The sequence below is a fragment of the Tamandua tetradactyla genome, chromosome 10 (genome assembly GCF_023851605.1).
Source record: "Tamandua tetradactyla isolate mTamTet1 chromosome 10, mTamTet1.pri, whole genome shotgun sequence".
Taxonomy (NCBI): domain Eukaryota; kingdom Metazoa; phylum Chordata; class Mammalia; order Pilosa; family Myrmecophagidae; genus Tamandua; species Tamandua tetradactyla.
The window spans coordinates 105707126-105732813 of NC_135336.1; the positions used below are offsets into that span (position 1 = coordinate 105707126).

Genomic DNA, 25688 nt, shown 5'->3' on the forward strand with positions numbered 1-25688 from the left:
AGAGAAGTGGCTGCAGCAGGACAAGACAGGTAAGCTGAGGACAAACTGGCCCGTGGGCCCATCCTTACTTTTAGCTGGAATCCCTGGCCTGTGAAGGCCCCTTCCGAGATGGCCCATGCCTGGTCATCCTGCAGCCCCGAGAAGGCATCACACATCCTGCCCCCACACAGTGTGTCAGTTTGGCTCCTGCTGCCCTCTCTTCTACTGCTGTCCTGGACAACTACAGCTAAAAGCTTTCCCAGGCAAGAGACAGACTCCCATCCCATCGCCAAACTCCCAGATTCCAGGGACACATCCTAGCAGCAGGGATTAATATTTGACTGCAGAGCTGCTGGTCAAAACAAACAAAAGCCACAACCCCACTACTACAGTTCCATAGGAGTGAGGAAGCTCTTCCCAATAGCGGCCATTTAAGAGGTGGAATCCGCCTAACCTTTGGGCTGGGCTCCTTTTACAAAGGCTCCCCAGTACTCTGCCCAGATGGACGCAGGCGATTTTAGATCATGACACAGAGGTAACGTCACCTGGTCTTTTGTTGCCAATTTTGTGATTTATGTTCAAGAATGACAGTTAACAGGCAATTAAGTTATTCCTACAAATACGTACTTTGGGTTGAAGGTACACCCTGCCTCCTACCCTGCCCCGCCCACTCTTGCTGCACAAGAGACAGATGTGTAAAACCAACATCGTTCCTCCACTGGGGTGTGGCCAGGGCTGCCTGCTCTCTGAGAACAGTCCCTACAACCCCACACGGCTGTTTACACAGGGATCGGTGACGACAAAAGACGCGCACTGCATCTGCGTGGAGTCCAGAACCACAGCTTTCCTCCGAAGGGACTTGCAGTTTGGTAGCCCTGGTAAAGGAAAAGCTCCGGCATCAATCGGTGATGAACAAGAGAAAATTTCAGGAAAAAACTTCCAATAGAAAAACATTTGGCCAGTTCAGATTATATCCAGGTAGAGTGTTTTCTCTGATGCTTTCTCAGTCTTGCTGTGCATTAGAATCACTTGTGCAGCCTTAAAAATCCTGATGTCGGGCGGCCACGGTGGCTCAGCAGGCAAGAATTCGCCTGCCATGCCACAGGACCCGGGTTCGATTCCCGGTGCCCGCCCACGTAAAAAAAAAAAAAAATCCTGATGCTCAGGCCATGTCCCAGAGTCTCCGCAGGGGGAACCAGGCCACAGGATTTGTCCAGCTCTTCAAGTGTTTCAAGGTATAGTGAAGGTTGAGAACCACTCTTCAGAATGGATGCTGTTTGACATTATAAAATATTTTCACTTTGGGTATGACCAATATCAGTTATTACAATCCCTAGGTATCTACCTTTCAATTATCTACACTGTGAATGATCCCTAGTTTATCACCTTCCCATCTATAAGGGAGGCAAACTCTTTCCGGTTTACTAGGTCGTGCGTTAAGCAAAAACTGATGCTTTTTTCCCCAATTATTTTCTTTGCTGCTGCTGTTGCTGACTTTAGTTAAAATAGTACATTCTTCCACGCCTTACTTGTTACCTGCCCAAGACTTAACCCTTCACTCTCTGATCTGTTTCAAATTCACAGGCTGCTTGAGACTGGGAAGAAACCCCTGGGTCATTTCTACCATTTACATGATTCGTTAGGTTCATTATGTGAAAATGGCAGGCATCCAGCACTATGAAACTCAACTTTAATGCCTCTTGTGAGTGTGAAGCAGCTGCACTGAGCGTCTGAGGTCAAATCTAGTTGTCATAGAACTATCACCCACTTCTAAATCACATCCCCAGCATCTAGCTAGCTAACACTCCAAACAAATGTGTGACTGCCTCCTGCAGCCATAAATATCACTTTGTACATCTTACCCCCACAACTCTTAGTTTCACTCTTAACAGAAAAAGAAAACAATACCATCCCACAGAGTGGAGAAAGCAAAGGGAGAGACATAAACTGCTATGTAGTTTTTTTTGCTTTACAAAACAAGTCTAAAAAGTTAACCTATTAGAATATCAAATTGTATCTAAAGTAAAATCACAACTCTCTTAAAAACAGAAAGGAACCCTAGAAAAGATAAGAAGAAAATATGCCAAAATGTTAACGGAGGTTACTTCTGGGGGTGGGACCACGGGTGGTTACCCACCCCCGCCCGTCATTTTATCTCTCTGTAGTGCACTAACCTTCTGGAATGAGCATTACCTTTAAAGTCATAAACATAAGAAATAAGCATAACAAATTCCAAATTAACCAACTCATTCTAAACTAAATGTACTACCCCAAACACTCTAACAGACTAAACCTCAAATTATTTTCTCCTCTAATTCTAACTTTAGAAGGAGTTCACCCACAAAGAGTCTCTACTTTTATTGAAGTATTTCAAGGGAGAAAACACTCGTTTTCACTAGGTAATATTGGACTCTCATTACAGAAGCTCATGGGAAAGAGGAGTTAGTCTATTAAAATGTTCATATACCCCAATTAAAAATATATACTGAGTAAAACAGCAAACACATTTCTTGAGAAAAATCAGTGCATGCGTATGTTCTGCTGCAGAATCCACTGGAGGGCCTGTCACTCCGTTTGGTGCCGCTGTTCTCAGGTCTTCGTTCATCCAAGCTTCTTGGTACACGTGGCAGTAAATGGACCCGGCAGGCCTTCCAGAAGAAAATGGGGTCTCATCAAGGGACAAAACTCTGGGCATTCCCTTTATTTTCACCAAGCCTGAGACGTTTTTGTTCAGGAGGACTGCCCTGAAGGTCTCCAGGCATCTCTGAAACATGAAGAAATGTATGGTTTGCCAAGAAGTAGACTTTGAGAGATGACAATGGCAAAATAAAGTTAGTGCCAACATAAGGAACTGGACTGCTTGGCAAGATCCTAGCTTGATACAAATTCACAGGCTGCTTGAGACTGGAGTAATTTTGCTCCCCAGGAGCCATTTGGTACTGTCTGGAGACATCTATGAATACCACGACTGGGGTGCTCCTGGTACCAAGCTGGGAGTGCTGTGCCACACCCAACAGTGCCCAGGTCAGCTCCCATCACACAGAAAGATCCACCCAAGTGTCAGTAGTGCTGAGGGTAAGGCACCCTGATCTATTCCATCCCCCATCTCACAGTGGCTGCTTCTAATAGTGAAATGCTCTCATTGTAAGACACAAACAGGCAGCTAGTGAGTTTAAATAATGCTTCTAAAAAGATGCATCCTTGTCTTCTTCGCACTACTTGAAATCAGGTGGCCCCCATTTCCAACAGAACAAGAGAGAAGACGTTCTATCTCTGAGCAGGTTAAACTAGTAAAAATATCACTTACCTGAGAGAATATCTTCTGTGGAAGGGGTGGAAATGGCACTAGTTGGTACCGAATTTGATGGGGTATCTGTCTTTACGGACATTAAGTTTATTCTCCTTAATTGAAAAAGAAGTAATGGGGTGTATGGTTCATTAGTGGCATAAGAATTGTCTCTGTATGATACTGACTTTTAAAACCACCCATGGAAATGCTTAAGAATATCAGCTGGTGATTATGCAAGGCATTAGCTAGCATGTGGTTGCGCCCACCTGTTCAGTGACGAAGGGTCCGGTCCTGCCCTGAGCTAAATTATCACATGTATCAGAGCTTCTTGAAACCTTAACCAGCCAACACACCCTGGACCGTGTTGGCTACAATGGCATGCCCTGCTGGGAGCTGTCTACACGAGGCTACCAGACATGGTATCTAGGTTCAGAAAGCTCCAGATCATAGATAAAGCTTTTTAAAAATTCAGAGTCTTAATAATTTTCAACAACTACTATTTAAAAAAAAAATCACAAATTTAAGAAGCTTGGTAAACATTTTAGAAGAAATTAAGAAGGAGGGGTATAAATATTTTATATCAAAAATATTTAAAAGATCACCTTCCCACTCCTTCCCTGACCTAAAAGCAAAGAAATTAATAAATACATTGCAGGCCTACAGAAAAAAAAATAGAGATAAAAAAATAAAGCACAGGATACCTAATCAACATCATGAATTTGCAAATTAAGTAATAAGAACACAGCAGAGAATGTGAGAGACATATAGTACTTCTATCATCACGTGTACCTCCAGCCCTCCCCTTGTCAAGCTCTCTTTCTGCATACCCCTTCCCAGCCCACCCCCAGTGCAGTTTATCTGGAAGGTGAGCAGTGAGAGGGCTTGGTGGAGAAGGAAATCCACAGAGCCTAAGGGATCACTGGATATGAAAGTGACAAAGGAAGGGACACCAAAGGCTCACTGCTGCTTGATGGCAGGGGAGAAGTTCCCCCGCCTACAGCACATGCAATAAACTCAGGCAACTGTCAGCCAGACCAACATGCCCAGGGAAGAAAACAAATGCAGCACCACCATTTCTCAGACCAAAGTACTGCTCAGCCTGAACGAGTCTGCTGGAAATGGAAATACAGTCTTAAGAAGAGCTCCCGTGATTTCAGACATATTGTGATGAGCCTATGACCAACTTGGGCAAGAGGGTGTAGATAAGGAAGGATGGCATACTTCCAGCCCTTAGGGGGCTTCTGATCTGACAGACAAAAGAGGGGCATAATCAAAACACTGGCAGTTGAATGGGCTATGTTACGACAGAGAATGGGCTATGTTACGACAGATATGTTATGGCCACAGAGACTGGAAGTAGGAAAGGGGCATTCAAATGGTTCTTTTGGGAGGATGCTGGTGTCACCAAGAGGAGATGGGCAGGCTTCCCAGAAGACCATGAGGCAGAGACCTCAAAGGGCAGGGTGTGCTCTGGGGACACAACTTCCTTGGGTGGCTAGAGATCGAGGCCCAGGGTGAACTGGAGAACCGGCGGCCATGGGCCTGAACGACAGGCTGCAGCTAAATCACAATCTCTGGGCCACGCATGGGAGCTTGGACTTGACCTTACAGAAGGATGGAGGAAGCCAACAGAGGGTGCAAGCAAGAAAGTGACATTCTCAGATGTGATGGCAGCATGGAATTTCACCTACAAAAGGCTAAAGTTGTTCAGTTTTTCATTTGGCAATGACGATTTCTCATTTTGTCAAAAGTGCTTACCGGGGTGCTGTCTTGCTCCAGGCTTGCAATGTCTTCAGAGTGACCCTTCGGGATGGGTGTGATTTCACGTTCTGACTGCTGGGCTGCACGGTTTTCTTCTCCTCTGTGGACGCTGGCAAGGAGCTTCTGGGGGCAGGAGCTGAGGGCGTGTCCTTTACTGCTGCTGGGGCTGGAGGTTGGCTGGCCTGTGGTGGGGGTGTACAGGGACTGCCAGGGTCTTGGCTTCTGCTAGGAGGGGTTCCCTCGGGCATTCGGGGTCCTGGTGAGGACCCTTGGTGGCTCTGACTCTTGGCTTTCTTTGCTGTATCAGGAGTCCTCGTGATCAAAACTGGCTTCTCTTTCAAAGGGATTCCAAGCTCATCCTTTTCAAATGTCACAAAGGAGCAATAACCATCCGTAGAAGAGATGGCCAGGAAGGCTCCATCGCTGGACCTTGTGTCCCCGAACAGGAAAGTAAGTGAGAAACTTTACTCAAGTCTATGGGCCACACATCACACCCTCATTACTACGAAGAAAATGGAAGTTCAAGTAAATTGCAAGTCTTGGTTGCGGGCAAAGATAAGGGGACAAAAAAACCATGACTCAAAAGGGTTTGTGTGAACCGCTGACTCAGACCCATTCCTTTCCCTTTCTCGATTTTCTAAATCACTGCAACTTTATTAGATTTCTCTGAAAAAGGATGAGATGACCTTTTCTTCAAGGCAAAAAGAAACTTAAAAGAAGAAAAAGGAAGTTATAAAGAGCAGGAAGTAGATTGTGTATGGCCAACCTCAGCTAGAATTCACACTGGGCACACAGAAGCAGCGGGTACTGAGTCAGGGAACCAAAGGAGAATCTGGATCTACAGCAGACAGAGCACAAAGCAAACCCCAGGCATGACCGGCAGCCTTGGATGGCCATGGTTCTGGGGTTCCTCTCCCGTCTAGGCAGCAAGGGCTCACAGGTGTGGGCTTCCTCCAGAGAAAGCTGCTTTGCAGGGCCTGTGACTCCCCCAACAGGCAGGGAGCCCATGGGGCCTTCCCTCAGTTAATCACAATTGCATTTGCTCCATAGAGCAATCTGAATAGCATCAAAACCCACTGCTGTTAAAACAGGAAGCAAATACTGTGGCAAACTATAAACAGCTTTTCTTTTATTTTTTCCTTTTAATAGGAAAATTTTTAACAACAATTGGTGAATAAGGGCAAACTCCATCTTTAGGGATGAAGTATTCTTTAGGCCAAGGGTCTCTTGTGCAGTAGCATGCACTCATCTCCTTCACCTTCCCCCATCAGCAGCTACTCACCATGAAATATCACTCAGGGTGTGGTAATGTATGTTAGACACATAGCCAAAAGGGAACGACTGCTGGGTGTCATATAAAAGCACAGAGTCTTCTGAAGCCACAGCAAACACCAGCCGGTAGGGCAGGTCTATCAGCTCTGGGCCTGACTCTCGGGGGGCTTTATCTGCGTGGGGCAGAACAGGAGACAAAGGGAGGAAAAGGAAAAGCAAAACATCCCAACAAAATCACCAAAGCAAATGATAACAAATCCCCCCAATACACCCCTTTTCTGGGGACATAAATGACATAATTTCATCATTTACGAAAAGGAAAAACTGATTGGCATTATGCTTTATAACACAACTCAATTAAAAAATATTATTTGATATGTGCACGTATTTGATATGTGCACGCTAATGAAGAGTGTGTCATGAACCAAAAATCATGGGCATCTGAGGACCACAGAAAAAGAGGAAAGAAAGGCAGATGTGTGAATGAGGCAAGCTGATCTGAGGGGTTGCTTTCTGATAAGGAAAATAAGGGATACTCAGATATTTTAAAGCTCTTTCAAGTTAAATGTATTCATCCACATAAAGGGCTAAAAAGTCAAAAATAGCTTCTCCTTCCAATGATGTGGTAACAGGGTCTGGATTTATCCTCCCATTGCTCCTACCTGAAACAGCTAAAATCCAGAGCAAAATAAATAAAACAATAGTTTTTAGGACACTGGCCATCAGGCAATGAAGGACAGTGGTCACTAAGAGATGGGAAATGAGTTAAGTCCTACAGCTGCCTCAGCCTACAGCCTGGAGAATTTCCAGGCCATAGAAAGGGAGACAAACCCAGGCAGAGTACAGCGATTCGCCTGAATTGAGAAGGTGGTGCTGGGACCTAGGAGTACTGACTGATTCAGGCACATGAGCCAACTACCTGAGGCCGGTGGAGCAAGAACTATTAGACCGAAGCAGGAGGAACAATCCCTGACACTTGCCCAAGGACAGGAATAGAGCGCCAACCAGAGGGGAAAGCCTCATATTTCATGGGGCTTCGATTAGAATACTCACAGGGTTTTGCCTCAGTTAGGGAAAACTAGTCTTAAGGACCACTGTGACCCCACCTAACAAAGCTTAACATAAGATCCAAAAGAATAAAAATATTTTCAAGTAACTTAACTGCATCACAGAATAAAGCCTAAAAAATATTATCAGAACAAAAATAAATCCAGAATCCAATAAAGTAAAATAAACATTGTCATCTAATCAATACCAGATATGCAAAGGAAAATATGATCCCTGTGAGGAGAAATTCCAATCAATTAAAAGTAACTCAGAAACAACACAGATGATAGAATTTTGTATGTTCGAAAACCAGGAGGAAAGAATGAGCATGTTATATGGACATATGAAATATATATATATATTTTTAAATTTTTTTAATTAAAAAAAATTAACAGACCAAACATTAAGATATCGAAATATATATATTTTTTAAAAATATTGAAATCAAACTTCTGGAGATGAAAACTACAATGGTAAGATGAAAAATTCACTAGATGGGACTGAGGGCAGGTTAGATGAAAAGATTAGTAAATTTAAAACATAGAGTGGACACAGTTTTTCTGCTGCATGGGGCTGCGGGCTACGGAAGGGAAGAGGCGGCTGGCTTGTCAGCAGACCTGGAAGAGCTGTGCTTTCGTGGCAGCCTGGCACATCACTCTCTCCAGACCGAGCTTGTAGGTGCCAGGTGGCTGCCATGAACTCCGGAGCCATGAGGATCCATAACAAAGGACATTTCCAGGCTGGAATCCAAGTCAAAAATCAAAAAAAACAGACCATCTTTGAAATCTCTAAAAACTGATATCAAACCAGAAAATTCAAATATAAGCCACTTTGGGGAAAAGTATTTTACCTGAACTTACCTTCTGTCACAATATCTGAAAAACTGCAAAAAGACATTAAAGATCTCGGAGGGCGAGTCAAAAAATTTCTCAGCAGATACCAATGATCTTATTTCAAATAAAAAGGAAGCTAAAACTGCACAACCCTTGGGTAGAATTTCTCCTATACCAAGCCCAGAATCTGTGTATACTGCAGAAACAACTTCACCTCCCCAGCCACGATGGAAGTTCATTTAAGTCTCCTGATTCAGTGGGGTTAAGCCAAGGAAAATTGTTATCTGAAAAAGCTATCAAGGACCATGATTTTATTCCTTCAAATAGAATATTATCAAATGCCTCATCATGATTCTTCAAGATTCAAGGCTAGTGGAAAACAGCTCAACAGTTTCAGGTACTTCCCTCCAGCCACTCCAATATACCATAAACTAAAAAGGGTTATCTATGTAATGCATAAGAATAACTCCAGGATAACCTCGACTTGAAATCGCTCAGCCACTGAAACTTTATTTTCTCTCATTTCTCTTTGCTCCCTTTTGGTCAAGAAGGCTTTTCAACCCCATGATGCCGGGTCCTAGCTCATCCTGGGAATTCTGTTTCATGTTCGCACAAGATTTACACCCCTGGGAGTCATGTCCCACGCAGGGGGAGGACAGTGAATTCACCTGCCGAGTTGGCTCAGAGAGAGAGAGGCCACATCTGAGCAACAAAAGAGGTTCTCTGGGGGTGACCCTTAGGAATAATTATAAGTAGGCTTAGCCTATCCTTTGCAGGAATAAGTTGTATAGGAGTGAACCCCAAGATCAAAGGTTCAGCCTATTGATTTGGTTGTCCCCACTGCTTGCAAGAATATCAGGAACTCTCCAGATGCAGAAGCTGAATATTTCCTTTTTTCTTCCCAGTCCCCTAAAGGGACTTTGCAAATCCTTCTTTATTCACTGCCCAAATTATTCTGGGATGTATTGGGGTATCACACTAACCTGGACAAACCAACAAAACATCGTGCCCTATTCAAGAGTCCATGTACTTACAGTGTCCAACTAAACTACCACACAAGTTAAATTGGGTAATGTGCTACCCAAAATATAACTTTTGCACCAAATAAGCATTTCTATCTTTGGTTTCACACAGAAACTGAAGTTTTAAAATATGGATGCTATCTCATCCTTTACCACTTAGTATAATTTACCTTAGTCCTATCCAGATCAGCTTCCTTCACATCTCTACTTGAAGTCTGATTCCTTTTTCAATTTTTAAACAGTTCCTGTCTGGGGTACTGTTGACTTTCATGGCTTCAGAGCTCTATCTCTGAGTCTCAGTTGTCACCTAAATACCCGAAGTTTCTGGGAACAACCAGGTTATATACAAACAGCCCAGTATCAGAATTTAGAAATAACTGTTACAACTCCTGAATACATGCTACCCCACTCTTGAGGCCTGCCTCAAAGAAAAACACACTGTATAACCACTGGGGTTCTCACAGTACCTGTTTCCACTACTGGCCTCTGCTCAAAGTAGACAGGACAGCAGCGAACAGCAAGCGTTGCTTTTCCAGGACATGGAAGATGAGCAATAGGCCTAAAAGAATAAACACAGTTTTTGCTCAGTAGCTGTGCTTTTTTGCTAAAACAAAAGGCAAGAGTAAAAATTTCAAGTATTTCCTCAATTGCATACCTTTTAAGATTTTTCCTGGAGAAAACATAGGTTGTATTTGTTACATTTTCACCAGATTCCACACATCCAGCTGGGGAAGCAGAGAAAGGAAGACAGAGAAAAAATCAATGTATTATTAAACTTTTCAACAAGAAAAACGCAAGAGCATTCAATTTTTGGCTTGAAAGTATTTTTCCCTGAAGACGTATTCTCTGGACAATGTTACTAAGACTGAGAACAAATACAAACATCATATCATTGTCTGGTCTCATGACCTGGCACCAGGCCCACCTGTCATCTCAGCCTGAGAGCTCAGCAGTCCCTGGAGCCAATGTAAGTCCTGAGCAGGAAAAATACAAAGCCAGGAGCCCTTGCTGCAAAAGACCTTTGTTTAAAAATCCAGTCAATCCCTGCTGGTGAAGAATGCCCATTTCTCAGATCCTAGATTCTGCCCAGGCCCCTGACTCACTGTTTCTAGTTTCCAACCCTGGTTGCCCTCCAAAAGCTGAGACTCTGGACTTTTCCCATCTGCCTGATGAGGCTGCCAGAAGACCCGGCCCTCTGCCCAAGTCCAGGATTCTGCAGAACCTGGCTTTGCTCTGGGGAGCAGCACACACTTGAGAGTTCTTCTACACTCACACCAGATGTACATAAAGCCAGGTCAGACCCTGTCTTCAGAATGATGGTCACACATAGTTGTTCCTGAAGACAGTTCCCTGATCTGCGTTAACAGCTCTTTATACATACATGTACATAAGTAATTTTACATGTGATCATTTTCAGTTATACTGGGGAGGGGAATGGAAAAAGAATCACAATAGTCTCTTTTTTTAACTATTACTTTTCTACATTGCTACTCTCTACCTAGCTAACCTCATCCTTCCATTCTCAGGTGATCCATTTTAGTAAACATGCCATTTCTATATTCTCAATTCTCATATACTCGTTACAACTGAGTTATAACTCAGTCACATATACACATATGTAGTGGGTTTTTTAGTCTCTCTGATTTTGGAAAATGGGGTATTATACACACTTTTCCTTATTTTGCTTTTCACAGTTATCTATTCCTCATGAAAGTCAGCTTGCACAGAACCAATACATTCTTCTTCAGTAGCTACATAATGTTCACTGGTATGGAAATACTATAATTCATTCACCCAACCTCTATTAATGAGTGTTGTTGTTTTTTTTTTACTACAATAAATAATGCTGGCAACAAACAACCTTGAACATATACTCTTACAGACTATGCTTTAATTATTTAAGCAATTGAGTCTCAGAAATGGGCCAGATGGGTTAAAGAGTATATAGGTATTTAATCTTTTTTTTTTCTTTTTTTTTACATGGGAATCGAACCCGGGTCTCTGGCATGGCAGGCAAGAACTCTCCCTGCTGAGCCACCATGGCCCACCCTAACAATTTTTATAGCTTTCTGAAAAGGCTAAAAAAATTCACATTTCAACGAGCAATACACATTCTGCATGCCTATCAGTAATAGGCATTTTTAATTTTTCCAGTCTTAAGGAAACAAAGAGTCATCTAACTGTCATGTAACTTCAATTTGTATTTCCCTATTAGTGCATTTCAGACCCTTTCCTATGGGCGTTAAACAGACAGATCTGCTCTTCTATGAACTGCCGTTTTGGAGTCTTCATTCTTTTTTCCCCTAGGTTTTTGGTGGGTTTTTTTTTTTTTTGCCCTTCTTGTCAATTTGGAAGAGCTCACTGCATATTACGTGTGTTAGCCTTCTAGTGTCCTTTCCTTTCACTCTGAAAAACTCTTTTTAGCATTGCTTGTAAGTAGTGATAATGAACTCCCTCAGCTTTTGTTTGTCTGGGAATATCTTAATATCGCCCTCATTTTTTGAAAGTCTAGCCAGATATAAAATTCTTGGCTGGCAACTGCTTTCTATCAGCACTTCAAATATTTTAACTTACTGCCTTCTTGCTTCCATAGTCCTGGATGAGAAACTGACTCTTAATCTAACTGGGACCCAAAAAGAGAGTGGCTGTAGGCTCTAAACTGTCCTGGGGAGGGGCTGAGGGAAAGGCCAGGAAGGTGCCAGGAGCGTCTTTAATGGCTCTTTGAGGCTGTGTTTTCTTGATTCAGCACTTTCTCAGGACATGCAGCTCTGAAACACTTCCATAGCTTTGAGGAAGCATACTATCTGTAAGTCTCCTCTGCTGCTTTTGACTGGGGCAAATTAGAACAATGGCCACCCTCAGAGTAGTGCCCCAACAGTGTGAAGTGGCTAATCTAAAGCAGTGGTCAGCAACTGGACTGTACACCCCCAGATCTTGAGGAACTAGGGTTCTATCCCATGCTGGCACCAGTAAGCTGCACCAGGGGCTGAAGTTGAGTGCCTTTTGCTGCCTGTTGCAAGGTTGGGGGATGGGCGATGGTAGTTGTCATGTGGAGAGTGTAATTCACCATTATTTACTGGTATTTACCAGCCTCTGCCTCCAGCTCTTCCCTGGAAGCTGCACAGTATTCTAAATTTCAGAGTTGATTCAGATAGTTCCTTTCTGTTTATCGTTCTGATGGAGAAACTGATTCCTGGAGCTCCTATTCTGCCATCTTCCCACAATCTTCCTATTATTTTAATCCAGTGATTCGAATTTTGGGTACACACTAGCATCACCTGGGGATCTTTTAAATATTCCCAAACCCAGGTCATATCCTACCAATTAAACCACAGTCTCTAGGGGTAGGACACAGGTAGTTCTTGAAGTTCCTCCAGTGGTTCTAACGTGTACACAAGTTTTGGAACCTTAGCTCTAAAATGAAGCATCACAATATCAGGGTCACAAACATCACCAATGTTGCCATCATGCCTTTTGATCAAAAGCTTTGTCAAAAATACCTGGTGTGAAGAGCAAAGATCCATCAGGAGTAAAACTGAGTCTACGAAAGAATGATTTCATGCTGTCATCATGAAACATCCGGTAGCTTCTTGCCTATGGCATACCAAGTTTAATATTATTCCAAGTCTTTAAATTCACAAGAAAAGCTTACCAACTCCTGTATTGGAGTTATTTACATATTACTATTTATTATTTGGAAACTGAAACATATCACAAATCAAATAAGCATGCAAGACTGTAAGAGTAATCATTCATGGAAACCAATCACCCATTTTTGTTAAATAAAGCTATACATGTGTATGTGTATGTATCTATGTACATGTATTTGTATTTCTGCCATTATAAAAAACAAAAACTAAAATTCTGTAAGAGCACACACCACACTACTAATGGTGGTTTGTCTGGGGAATAACAACGGGAAGAGAACAGGAAGAAGACTGGCCTTTGTTTGCTTTTTCTTGTATGTATACAATTAGAACTTCAAATTAATAAATGTTTTTCTAAAAACACAGTCTATTATTAAACTGGCAATCATGCCATCTTTTCTTGAACACCTGTGTGGGGTAGTTTTCGCTACCATTCATTAACACTTTATAAAAATTACATCTTTAACTCTCAAAACCCCGGAGGGTAGGTTATTATTATCCCTAGTTTACAGAGGTGACATCTCAGTAGCAAGTTGGCTCACTGCTCACACTGGTGCTCCAGTACTGGTTTTGCACCAAGTTTTTGTTGTAATAACTGACCTACACCCCCCTTTGGCAAAGTGCTTGCCTCAGTATATTTAACTGCTCTAGGACAAGCATCCTATTTTCCATTCGCCAGTTCTTTCGAAGACGGCAATCCTTATTCCTAAATGCCAGCCTCCCAGCTGGGTCTCTACCATCCGCTACTTCTATGTGGCGTACTGCCTGCTAATGACTGGTCCACTGTCCTACCTTCCCACCTTCCTATGCCTAGTGCTGGGCTCTTCCTAGATTGATAGTTTTCAACTCTCACTACACCTAAGAATCAAATAATCAGATTTAAAAAATACATGTGTGTATATGTTTATATGTGTGTGTGTGTGTGCATAACAAAACATTGCCCTAAGTCACAATCGCCAAATGGTGGAAGCAACCCAAATGCCATCAATTGAAAAATGTGACATATCCATACAATGGAATACTATTCAGCCATAAAAAGGAATGAAGTGCTGACACCTGCTATAAAATGAAGCTTGAAACTATTCTGCTAAATGAAAGGTGACATAAAAGGTCACATATTATGTGATTTTATTTACATGAAATGTCCAGAATAGGTAAATACCGAGAAACAGAAAATAGATCGGTGATCACCAGGAATTGGAGAGAGAAGGGAATGCGGAGAGGAATAAGGGGTTTCCCTTTGATAAAACATTTTAGAACCAGATAGAAGTGATGGTTGCAAAACACAGTGAACATAAATATACTAGACATCAAGACTTCTCTATTTCCATATGGACCAGCCTACCACACTAACTGAATATCCGAGATGAAGCCTCATTGTAATTCAAGTGTCCTAGAATTCAAGAGGCCAGTGATTTAGCTACAAGGATATGGGTGGCGCTCAGGACAGCCTAAGTCTCCATTAAAGTACTGCTGAATTGGGACATTAAAATATTTATACCTCGCCTTCAGCCCCTATTCCAGAGAGCATCTTTGAAACATTAAAGGCCACGCGCTTCTTCTGTGTGCTATACACTCGCAGCACCCTATGGAAAGGACAAAAGTCTGATTTACCTCTTCTAATAAATAAAATCTGTTTTACATAAAAGCAATATATTACTAAAACCGAAGATAACTTAATCTTCCGACTGCAAAACCATTTACCAATGACTCTTATACTTAACGAATTATGACATTAATGATATTAATGATATTTTAACCTAAAGAATATTACTAACAATGTGGGGAAATATGTCATAATTTGATTTTTTATTGAATGTTTCATATTTTCAAATAAGATGTACTTTAAGTCTGGCCTTATATTTCAAGTCTTGGATATTTGGTCCAATGGTAATTTGTATAACTGCACAGAAATTTCTTTTGTGTTGAACCATCTCTTGGGATTTTCAAGAGTAAGGAAAACATCAGGAAGCAAACTTCATATTCTTAAAACTGTTGATAATATTATTTCCACAAGTTAATCAGACAGTTTTACTTGATTGCCTGAATCAAACACACATCACAAAATAAATGGCACCTGGAATATAACAGGCATTTCCATGAAAACTGAACAATGACTTTTCTATTTCTGCACTGCTTTAATTCCATGGCAAGCACAACATCAATCTGTTATTATTCAAAGTAGTTGCATAAATATTCAAAAGAATTATTTCAACTGCTAAGTTGAAATTAAAAATCTCTGCTCCAAGAACATAAATACACTTTACTAGTAAACATAGTAATAGGACCTGCTTCCAGAAGGAACAAAATACTTTATTTTTCATATCAATTTAAGCAGTAATTAAATCACTGTGTCAGTCAACTATAATAAAAAAAAATAGTCCAGTACCACCAGTAACTACCTCCTCTTGTTTAAGTCATATTTAAAAACACATTTTCTTTAAAAGTCTCCCATGAAATTCAAATGTACTACAAAGCTGATTTGATGTCAGAAAGCTCTTTGTGCACACACACACTCATCATTCAACAAAGGTTTACTAAGTACTAACGTACTATAGGAACGTTACACCCTAACTGTTACCATTTCTGATGGAAAAGTCACAGACCTAGCTACTTCCCTCGTCCACCCCTTTCTACAGTATGCAGATGTTTCGGTCTGATTCCATTCTACAAACTGGGGGGGAGATGTTAGGTCTAATGAAAAGGCCCACCATGCCTTAAATCCAGAAACTGGAAAAGCAGCCCTCATGCTTATCCAGGCAAACAGAAAAAAACAGCACAAAGTCTCTCATCTCCAACACCAAGCAGGGTGTGCAAAGTTGCCATCCGATTGACCCTCACCTGAGCAGCTGGGACCTCTTCCCCTGCTCTTTTGGAACCTTTGTGCTGTGTAAGTAATAAAACAGTCATTTGCTGAAAGTATCTGCTGTGCTTAAGCCTGTGTTGCCATGATACACCACATAGTAATTTACTTTGCAATTTCTTATTATGATTGAATAACAGTAAAGAGTGGCTGCAAGAAGGAATGATATTATGAAACATGTCCTTGAGGTTATGAACCTCCTTAAGGACAGTATGTTGAATAAAACGTCAGAAACAAAAAGACAAATATTATCATGTCACACTCATATGATTAACTATAATAAACAACCAGAGAACTGAAGGTGAGAGCATGGGTTATCAGGTTGGGACCTGTTGTAAAGGGTCCTAGATTGTAAGCTCTTATAGCAGTCACACATATTTAGGAGTTGTAACTGATATTTCTAAATTCTGAGATACTGAGCTGTTTGTATATAGCCTGGTTGTTCCCTGAAACTTCAGGTATTTATGTGACACCGTTAAAAAAGCTGAAAAAGTGATCGGACGTCATCTAGAGATATAAATGAAACTAAGGTAAATCAGAACACTGGGTAAAGGATGCTATGGTCCATATTTTCAAACTTCAACCTCTGTGCAAGACCAAAGACAAAGACGTTTTCATGGTGCAAAATTTATATTTTGGGTATATTATCTAACTTAACTTGTATGATCAGCTCTCTTGAACACCCTAATTACCTGGAATCTTGAATAGGGCGTGAGATCTTGTCAGTTTGTACAGGTTAGTATGATGCCCCAATATATCCCAGAATAATTTCAGCACAGAATAAAAAAGTATTTGCAAAGCCCCTTGGGGGACTGGGGAGAAAGAAGGAAATATTCAACTTCCCCATCTGGGGAATTCTTGATTTTTTGCAAGCAGAGGAAAGAACCAATTCAACACGCTAAGCCCTGAATCTTGGGGCTTGTCCGTATGAAGACTATTCCTGCAAAGAGAGGCTAAGCCTACTTATAATCGTGCCTAACAGTCACCCCCAGAGAACCTTTTTTGTTGCTCCGATGTTGCCTCTCTAAGCCAACTTGGCAGGTGAACTCACTGCCCCTCCTCCCTATATGGGACATGACTCCCAGGGGTGTAAATCTCCCTGGCAATGTGGGAGATGACTCCAAGGGATGAGCCAGGACCCAGTATCATGGGAATGAGAAAGCTTTCTTGACCAAAAGGGGGAAGAGAGAAACGAAACTAAATAAGTCTCAGTGGCTGAGAGATTTCAGACAGAATCAGGAGGTTATCCAGGAGGTTATTTTTATGCATTATATAGATATCCTTTTTTAATTTATAGTGTATTGGCATGTCTGGAGGGAAGTACCTGAAACTGTTGAACTGTGTTCCAGTAGCCTTGATTCTTGAAGATGATTGTATAACTATATAGCTTTTACAATCTGACTGTGTAACAGTGAAAACCTTATGTCTAATGCTCCTTTTATCCAAGGTATGGAAAGTTGAGTAAAAATAATGATAGAATAAAAATAAATAAATAATAGAGGGAAGTAAAGGGTAAAAACTGGGTAGATTGAAATATTGTGGGTCAATGAGAGGGAGAGGTAAGGGGTATATGATGTACACATTCTTTTTTTTTTTTCTTTTTATTTCTTTTTTCTGGAGTGATGCAAATGTTCTAAAAATGATCATGGTAAAGAACACAAAACTGTGTGATGATATTGTAAGCTACTGATTGTACATTACGGTTGGACTATATCTACGTGAATATTTTTCAATTAAAAAATATATACATATTTTTTCTTGTATGCTATATGGTGGGGTCACATTTCATTGTTTCTCCATATGAGTATCCCATTACTGCAGCACCATTTGTTGAATTTTTTGTATTGCTTGCTTGTCTATTTTTTGGAAAGTGCATGGGCCAGGAATCAACCCCGATCTTCTTCATGGCAGGTGAAAATTCTACCACTGAACTACCCTTGTACCCCCTTCAATAAAATATTCTTTTAAAAACAGTAACAGTAAAACAAATGCTATATATCAAAACAAGAACAAAAGCATCAAAGCTATGATTCATATTGCTATAAAAGGATTTATATTGGTTATATGGTAAGAAAAATACTTCTGCAGAAAATTTTAAGTAAATACGGACGAGACTTCTTTCCAAACACTAACATACCTGTCACAGCTCAGGGTAGCAATATATTGACCCAAAGGATCCCAGGTTACTCCTTGCACATAGCTTTTATGTTCATTAAAAATTGAAATCTTTTGTCCTACAAAAAAAAAGAACAAAGGAACAAAATAGCATTACCAAAACACTGTCCAACCAAAACTGGTATACATTATGACTTATAAATTATTCCCTTTACACCATTACATCACTGAGCAGGCAGAGTGGGGAGAAGTTGTTTCAAACCCTATGTCAGGCTCCAGGGACACAATCTCACATAGTCTCAGGCCTCAAGGACCTTCATGAGAGACAGATCCAGAGAAAGGCATGTATGATGTAACATGGAAAGTACTACAGGGTAATAGAGGAGGAAGCGGCACCTGTCACACTTAGAATAAAATCTAGAATCCTTCCCACAGCCTGCCAAGTCTACTGTGGTCTGGCAATCACTGCCTCCCCAGCCTCAATCCCTACTGTCCTCCTCCCTCACTCCATTCTTTTCCTGTTCCTTGGACTCGGCAAGCAGCTCCTGCCACAGGGCCTATGCATATACTGTTTCCACAGGCTGGAGCCCTCTTCCCCTAAATCATTTACATGGCTTACTCCCCAGCTTCATTCAGAGCTCTGTTCAAATGCTACATGCTTAGAGAAGCTTTTCCTGGCCATCCTGTCATTGTCTAACCCCTTCATCACTCCTATCCTACCTGATATGTGTTTCTGTATGTGTCTGATGTCTTCACTAGAATACAGTCTTTCGTCTTGTTTCCAGAACCTGCAGTAGTACCCAGCACACTGGCAATGTTCAGAGTCATTACAATTGGCTCTGATGAAGGGTACTGGCAGCACAATCCATAAGGATGACATTATCTAGGACAATGGCTAGACACAAGCCCTCCACCTTGCCAAAATATTGGGGGTTGATTAGGAAGAGTATAAGAGATAAGACAAGGTAGATGGCATGGAACTAAAAACAAGAGAGATTTATACAGAATGGATGAAAATGGACTGATAGAGTGCTGAAGGGGAGGAGAAAGTCAACTCCTCTTCCTCACTCCTAACCAGGGCACTTGGATGGTGGGATAATGAGCAGCCTGCACATCAGAGAACATTCAAGAAGAGAAAAATCAAGTTTTAATTAAGGACTTGAGAGGAATTAACCACATACTGGCTTTTGACGTTTCACAGCTATTTCTTACACATTATAGAACTTCTCATGTGGCTGTGTCTCCCCAGCTAAAGAACAGGTTCTTAAAAAGCAGTCGATCTCTCTCAGCCAACACGACAAGCAAACTTACTGCCCTCCCCCTCTCTACGTGAGACATGACTCCCAGGGGTGTGGACCTTCCTAGCAACATGGGACAGAAATGCTAGAATGAGCTGGGAGTCAGCATCAAGGGATTGAGAAAACCTTCTCAAGCAAAAGAGGGAAGAGGGAAATGAGACAAAATAAAGTGTTAATGGCTGAGAAATTTCAGAGTCTATCTGGAGGTTATTCTTATACATTGTATGGATACCACCTTTTCAGTTAAGATATAATGGAGAGGCCAAATGGAAGTGCCTGAAAACCTAGAGCTGTGTTTTAGTAGCCATGTTTCTTGAAGATGATTGTATAATGCTATAGCTTTCACAATGTGACTATGCGATTGTGAAAACCTTGCTTCTGATGCTCCTTTTATCTACCTTATGGATAGATGAGTAAAGAATATGGATTAAAAATAAATAATAGGGGAAACAAATGTTAAAATAAATTTAGTAGATTGAAATGCCAGTGATCAATGAACAGGAGGGGTAAGGGGTATGGTATGTATGAATTTTTTTGTTTTATTTCTTTTTCTGAATTGATACAAATGTTCTAAGAAATGATCATGATGATGATATACAACTATGTGATGATATTGTGAGCTATTCATTATATATCAAGAATGCAATGATCATATGGTAAGAATGTTCATGTTTGTATGTTGCTATGTTAAAAAAAGTTTTTTAATTTAAAAAAAAGCAGTGAAAATGTCCTTTGCTCTGAGTGGTTTTCCCTGGTCTCCTAAAATGGACACCTGACCCTACCTACCCCCTCAAATAGTACTCAGTGCTCTATTAATTATAATGACTTGTTAATCTTCACACAATCTTCATGAAGGTAGGGACCAGGCCTGGTCTACTCACATCTGCATCCCCGAGCATATGCCATTCACCTTGCTTCAGTGCCCTGCAACTCACAACACTACTAAGCCTCATACATTCTGATTTGGGCCCTGAAATATGAGTTGGGTGCCTACCCTGTTGAGCCTAGCCACCTATTTTAGTTCACTAAAGTTTTCTTCTGGCCTTTAAAGCTAAAGCAGATGATGGTTTTTATACATTTAGAATATTCCTTCCCCCAGCAATGACAAAAATACATCAGTTACCTTTACTGACATCCCAGATGATAGCTGTGTTATCTACAGAAGCAGAAGCCATTAAATTCCCATCAGTTGCCCAGCAGATATCATATACATCTTCTAAGTGGCCCCTGGAATCCACATTAAAGAGGAAAAAGGGCAATTATTATTTCGACAGGAAATATTATCACAAACTTAAAGGCACATACAGGAACCATGAATTAGAATGATATTTTAGAAATTGCTACTGGATCTAAATTAACTACAGCTACAAACAACTACTTTCAAGGTATTTCCACATCTTTAAAATCGACTCAATTTAAGGAAAGTTTTACATCAGAAACTAAGAAAACCGTGTTAGCTATGTTTTTATCTTTTGAAACATTTCTCTGATGACTGTTCTACATAAGTGAAAATTCTAAATTAGAAACATCAAAATGCATGTTCAGGGGCGGGCCACCATGGCTCAACAGGCAGAGTTCTCGCCTGCCATGCCTGAGACCCGGGTTTGTTTCCCGGTGCCTGCCCATGCAAAAAAAGAAAAAAGAAAAGCATATTCAGGTTAAGGCCTTCAGGGTGCAGAGCTAAGTCGCCGCCATGTCCCACACCACGCTACCTCAGGGTTTTTATAACGGTCCAATTCTCCTTATTCAGCTGAGCCTCGTCTTCATCCTGAAAAGCGATCTGTTCTGGCTCCTTGTTATCATTCACCTTCCACAGCAGAATGACAGCATCTGGAACGACCCAACTAAAGATCAGGCATACTTCACTACAAGCTCTTTCATATGGACTTTTAGGGTAATGAACAAAAGGTATGCTGTTCAGTAGACACTATGGCCTCAACAGTTAACTTCTAAGAATTTAGACAAGAAAAATAAATTTGTTTCTGAACTAAAACTACAAAATCAAACATACTAGATCAGAGCTATACAAAGTTGCCTGAAACAAAGTTGCCGAACCAGCAAAATGCCACTGCAAGGTGAATATGTAAACAAATATAAAAGCAAAACCTATAAATGGCTGAATGGGGGTGGGGGGGTGGGGGCCCTAATGCACGGATTGGTAAATTATTCCTGGCTGTGTAACTTTAAGCAAGTCACTTAACATCTTGATACCACATTTCCTTCACCTGTGAAATGGGGCTAATAAATACTTGCCTCATTGAGCTGTGGGAAGGAGATGAGTTAATATGGACAAAGGATTTACAACACAATGTCTGGAACATGGCAAGCCCCATATAAGTGTTAGTTATTTGGACCCATCAGACACCTTCACCTGATGTCATCAATTGTCTGAATCCTTTAACTCTCCATATTCTGACTCCACATTCACCACATAACCTTCTCATTATGATTTGCTTCCCATTTAAGAATGCCCACAGGAGAGAGAATGAGCCAATTATATATACATATGCATTCTTTCCAAATTAATTGAAATCCTGGTTGTATTCCAGAGTCCAGTAGGCTTAGATGAGAGGAGATGGTCCCTGACAGGTGGATGAGCTTCCATGTGTTGACTTAAAGCAGGTTTTTGGGCCTTCGGGACTGAGGGACTTTGCAAAATGAGTGCTGTCCCGGCCAATCCCACAGGCGCCAGCCTGCTGGCCCTCTCCACCTTTTCCCTCCACACACATTCGTGCAAACACACACGCAAACTCTGGACGTCATGAGCTATAAAGACCCAACCATGTCTCTTTTTCCTCCATCTACAAATAAAAACTAACATTTCTGTTTCATTTTGTACTGGCTTCAAAGCCATTTTAATGTGAAAGCATGACAGAAAGACTTCATTTTTCTGTATACTTTTACCCCATTTAAGCACAAGCAGAAAATACGATTCAATCTACTCCCTTCAAACAAAAACATCTTACATGGCCATTTAGAAAAAATTCTCTAAGCCCATTAATTAATTAAACAGAGACACAGAACTGACTGATCACTACAGATACCAAGCTGGCAATCAAACTAGGCCTTAACAGTTGCCTTGGACTCGGACAAAACGGCACACACCTTTCCTCTTTGTCTGCAAACCAGTCCAAAGGGAACAAATAGGAAAAGAGCCATCTTCAAACAAGACTTCTCATGTTAAGCTTGTTGTCCTCTGTCCCTTTACTCTGATACTCTTCCCAGAATCTTATTTCACTGAACTATCTAATGACAGATTGAAGGGGCCAAGTGGCTACTAAAATAAAAAAGCATATTCAGCTCAATTCTCACTATATGACATGAGACATACAGGTATTTGGTTGCTATCGTGTTTCTGAAATACAACAATACTCACCATCTCCTCCTGACGCTAAAATTTCCCCATTTGGAGAAAAACGTACAACATTGACAGCTTTGGTATGGCGAGCAAGATTGGACAAAAACTCCACAATGGCCTTTCCATCTGGTCCTTTTTCTACTTTCCAGATCTGTTCATATCAAAACATTCATTCAGAAAGCATACACTAAGCAGCTACTATATTGCGCATGTTAAAACAGTAATAGGCTATTTTCAGGAAGAAAAATCTAGCTTTTTGGATGTAAAATGAAGGAACCCCTCCTATCTGAAACATAAACTAACAGCCCCATTGCCTGCTGTCTCCTTCCTGCCTCTTTCTAGAGTGAACTGTTCTCCAACAGGTGCCTGGCTCAGAATTCTAAAATAATGGGGTTGCATTACATCACTCTAGGAAACATTATTCAAATAAGAACGTGTCTCTTTTGCTTACAAGAGAATTGATCCTACTGGGTTATATGGCCAAGTAGTCCGTTGATATTAGTTGTCTTGTTTTTTATTGTGGTAACATATATAAAACACAAAATTTCCCATTTTAACCAATTTCAGTGTACACTTTAGTGCCATTAATAACATTCAGTGTTGTGCTACTATCACCGCCATCCATTACCCAAGACATTTTCAGGACCACAAAGAGAAACTGTGCCCGTTAAGCAATAAACGCACCCTCCACCCCACCCCTACACCTCTTCCTCCCTCTCCTGGAAAACTCCAGGCCACTTTCTGTCGACACTGGTTTTAAATAAAAGTATGATGAATGGTGCTTCAAGTAGGGATCCCCTGCGGTTTGCCCTCTCGGCCCCAACCTACCCGAACGGCGGTGTCCACGCCTGCGGATGCCAGCCTGTGGATCCTCCCTGCCGTCCCGTGCTGGAAGTCCAGGCTGTACACCGGCTCCTTGTTGTGCCAGGCGATTTCGCACGTGATAACTTTCATCCTCCTGAGTCGCGAAGATCAAAAAAAAAAAATCCCTCGGGCAGCCTTCTTTTTCCAACGACGGAGGGAAGCTGGCAAACACTGAACAGTAACAACTGAAAAGCAAACACGTATGCATAGGGCGCTCGCTCCCAGCCAAGGATGCCCAGGCTGATATTTAAAATGCGCGCGATAAGGGCAAAGGATGTTCCCGTCGGCGTCTGAGGGAACAACCAAGAGCTCCACCTCCACGCTTCGCTGGGCCAGGGCTTCTAAGAGCTCAGGATTCTGCTGCTACGCCCGGGAAAGCCACCAGAATCCTCCAGGCACTGACAACAGGGGGCCCGGGCGGGACAGCGCGACCCGCCCGGCCTGGTGGGGTCGCGGGCGCGCGCGGAGAGCCAGGGCCAGGGCCGCAGGGGAGAGAGCGGGGCCGCGAGGCGGGAGCGAGGGGACCCCCTCCCCGGGCGCAGGGCCCGGGGGGCCGAGACGCGGGCCTGGCGGGAGGAGGCCGCGCGGGGCCCGGGCAGGGGCCGGCACCAGGAGCCCGAATGCGCGCCGCCCCGGAGCCATCCCGGGCCCCCGCCGCCCGTCCGCCCCACAGTGAGTATGTCTCGTTCTCGGCCCGACCCGGCAGGCAGAACCTTGGACCCCGAGGGCCGACGCCGGAAGCCGAACCTGTAAAAACGGGTCAGTCCGCGGCACAGCCGCCTCCCGCCGCCGCGCGCTTCGTTTCCCGCGCGCCGCAGACCGCGCCTCCTCGTGGGCGGAGCTCCCGCGCGCCCCGCCCCTGCTGGCTCCGCCCCGGTCCGGTCGCCGAAAATTCAGGGTTGCTGAGCTCCAGCTGATTCACTGATTTCTCTCTGCCAGGCCGAGGAAAGGGTGGTTCATTGGTTCGCTCGTCAGATCACTTATTCTCTTACTGATTCATCGTTTTAGCAAACATTTACTGAGCATCTGCTATATTTAGCTGGCTCTGGATACCCAGTGGGGAGTGAACGCAGTTACCGACGTTAAGGGAATTTACATTCCTGTAAAGGAAAAAGAATAGTCCTCCCCACCTCCCTGCAGGACAGTGGGGGAGACTCTGCAAGCTTGAGACCCGCCCAAGGCTCCCAAATTGTCGTTCATTCACTGAGGCAGGGAATATTTGAGAAATGGACGCTGTTTCAGGCACCAAGAGACTCCGTCCCCAGGTCCCCCTAAGTGCACAAATAATTATGTCAGATAACGTGAAAAGGGAAGTGAAGAGTGAGAGGAACAGTGTGCTCTGGCAGTTCCCAGGACGAGGCTATTTTGGATTTGAAGCCTCCAGGAAAGTTTGGGTGATAGCGGTTTGGATGAGCAGCCCCAGGAAATGGGGATTTCAAGCTAAAGAAATTCCCATTGGGACAGTAGAGCCACGAGAGGACCAGTGGAGGTGAGATGGAGAAGGATGAATAGGACAAGACCTTGATATGTGAACGAGCAGTTCATATGGACATCTGGATTTCAATGGTAATTTTAATTCTCATCTGAAATGAATTAGAATCCTAATTGCACGCATGAGTCTGGTGAGCTTGGCTGAGATATGTTTGGCCCTGACATGCACCTGCTGGCCACGGGCTGATTAAAAGCAGGTTTCTGGACCTGGAGGGTCAAGGGACTTTGCAAAATGAGTGCTGTCATGTGCAACCTCACAGGAGATGGCCTGCTGGAGAAATCCAGATGACTTCCCACTCCTCACCATTTACACGTTCACGCACACACAAAATCATAGCACTGAACTCAGTCTGGTCTCTTTCCCTCCTGTTAACAAAAACTGAGTATGTTTTTAATATATTGGCTTCCAGAATGTCTTGGCAATTTCAAAGCTGTGAGGCTGTTTCGAATCTAGGGCAGGATTAGTTTGCTTTCATACCTCATTAGCAGATATAGTTACCAACAGTTTTCAAAAACACTTTTAATATTTTAAAGCAAGACCATAAATCAATCAGAAGGCAGGTAGATGCAATAGACCTTTGAAATGGAATACTTTTCAAAATGAGACATAATTTATCCTTGAGCTTTCTAGAAGACCAGGGAACAAATAGTTGAGTTGCATGGCATTTATTTAATAAAAGGAGCATACATACATATAGGTCCATCCAAGAACCCAATGCTTCATGACATTTTTAGGACAAGGAATTGATATGGAGTTTTATATAAATGCTGGTTGATGCTTTAACTAGTTTTGTGAAAGCTACAGAAATTGTCTGCAAGTGGATGAGTCATGCTGACAAGAGTAGCTGT

At 42.3% G+C, this 25688-nt stretch overlaps 1 protein-coding gene across 2 annotated transcripts; it reads right to left on the reverse strand.

The window, feature by feature from the left end:
• Window positions 1–1123: 1123 nt before the first annotated feature.
• CHAF1B (chromatin assembly factor 1 subunit B) lies at window positions 1124–24171 on the reverse strand. Of its 2 annotated transcripts, XM_077119105.1 has the most exons (14): window positions 24096–24171; window positions 23313–23533; window positions 22503–22635; window positions 20839–20956; window positions 20250–20353; window positions 17851–17947; window positions 14352–14436; window positions 12704–12797; window positions 9859–9928; window positions 9671–9762; window positions 6312–6474; window positions 5027–5458; window positions 3287–3381; window positions 1124–2743 (listed from the first exon to the last, which is right to left on the reverse strand). In XM_077119105.1, the coding sequence occupies exons 2-14, from the start codon at window positions 23436–23438 to the stop codon at window positions 2652–2654; spliced, it is 1701 nt and encodes a 566-aa protein (XP_076975220.1). In that variant the 5' UTR covers window positions 23439–23533; window positions 24096–24171; the 3' UTR covers window positions 1124–2651. The 2 variants fall into 2 exon arrangements, with proteins under 2 accessions (XP_076975220.1, XP_076975221.1); XM_077119106.1 differs by lacking the exon at window positions 3287–3381.
• Between the last annotated feature and the right edge of the window lie 1517 nt (window positions 24172–25688).

What these genes read in the sequence shown, in the direction of transcription:
- CHAF1B (XM_077119105.1), bottom strand. Translation starts at nt 23,438, where the DNA reads ATGAAAGTTATCACGTGCGAAATCGCCTGGCACAACAAGGAGCCGGTG. An exon ending in TTTAGCGTCAGGAGGAGATG is followed by an intron (nt 20,957 to 22,502) that starts GTGAGTATTGTT and finishes GGGTCGTTCCAG; the next exon opens with ATGCTGTCATTCTGCTGTGG. An exon ending in ACCGTTATAAAAACCCTGAG is followed by an intron (nt 20,354 to 20,838) that starts GTAGCGTGGTGT and finishes TGTGGATTCCAG; the next exon opens with GGGCCACTTAGAAGATGTAT.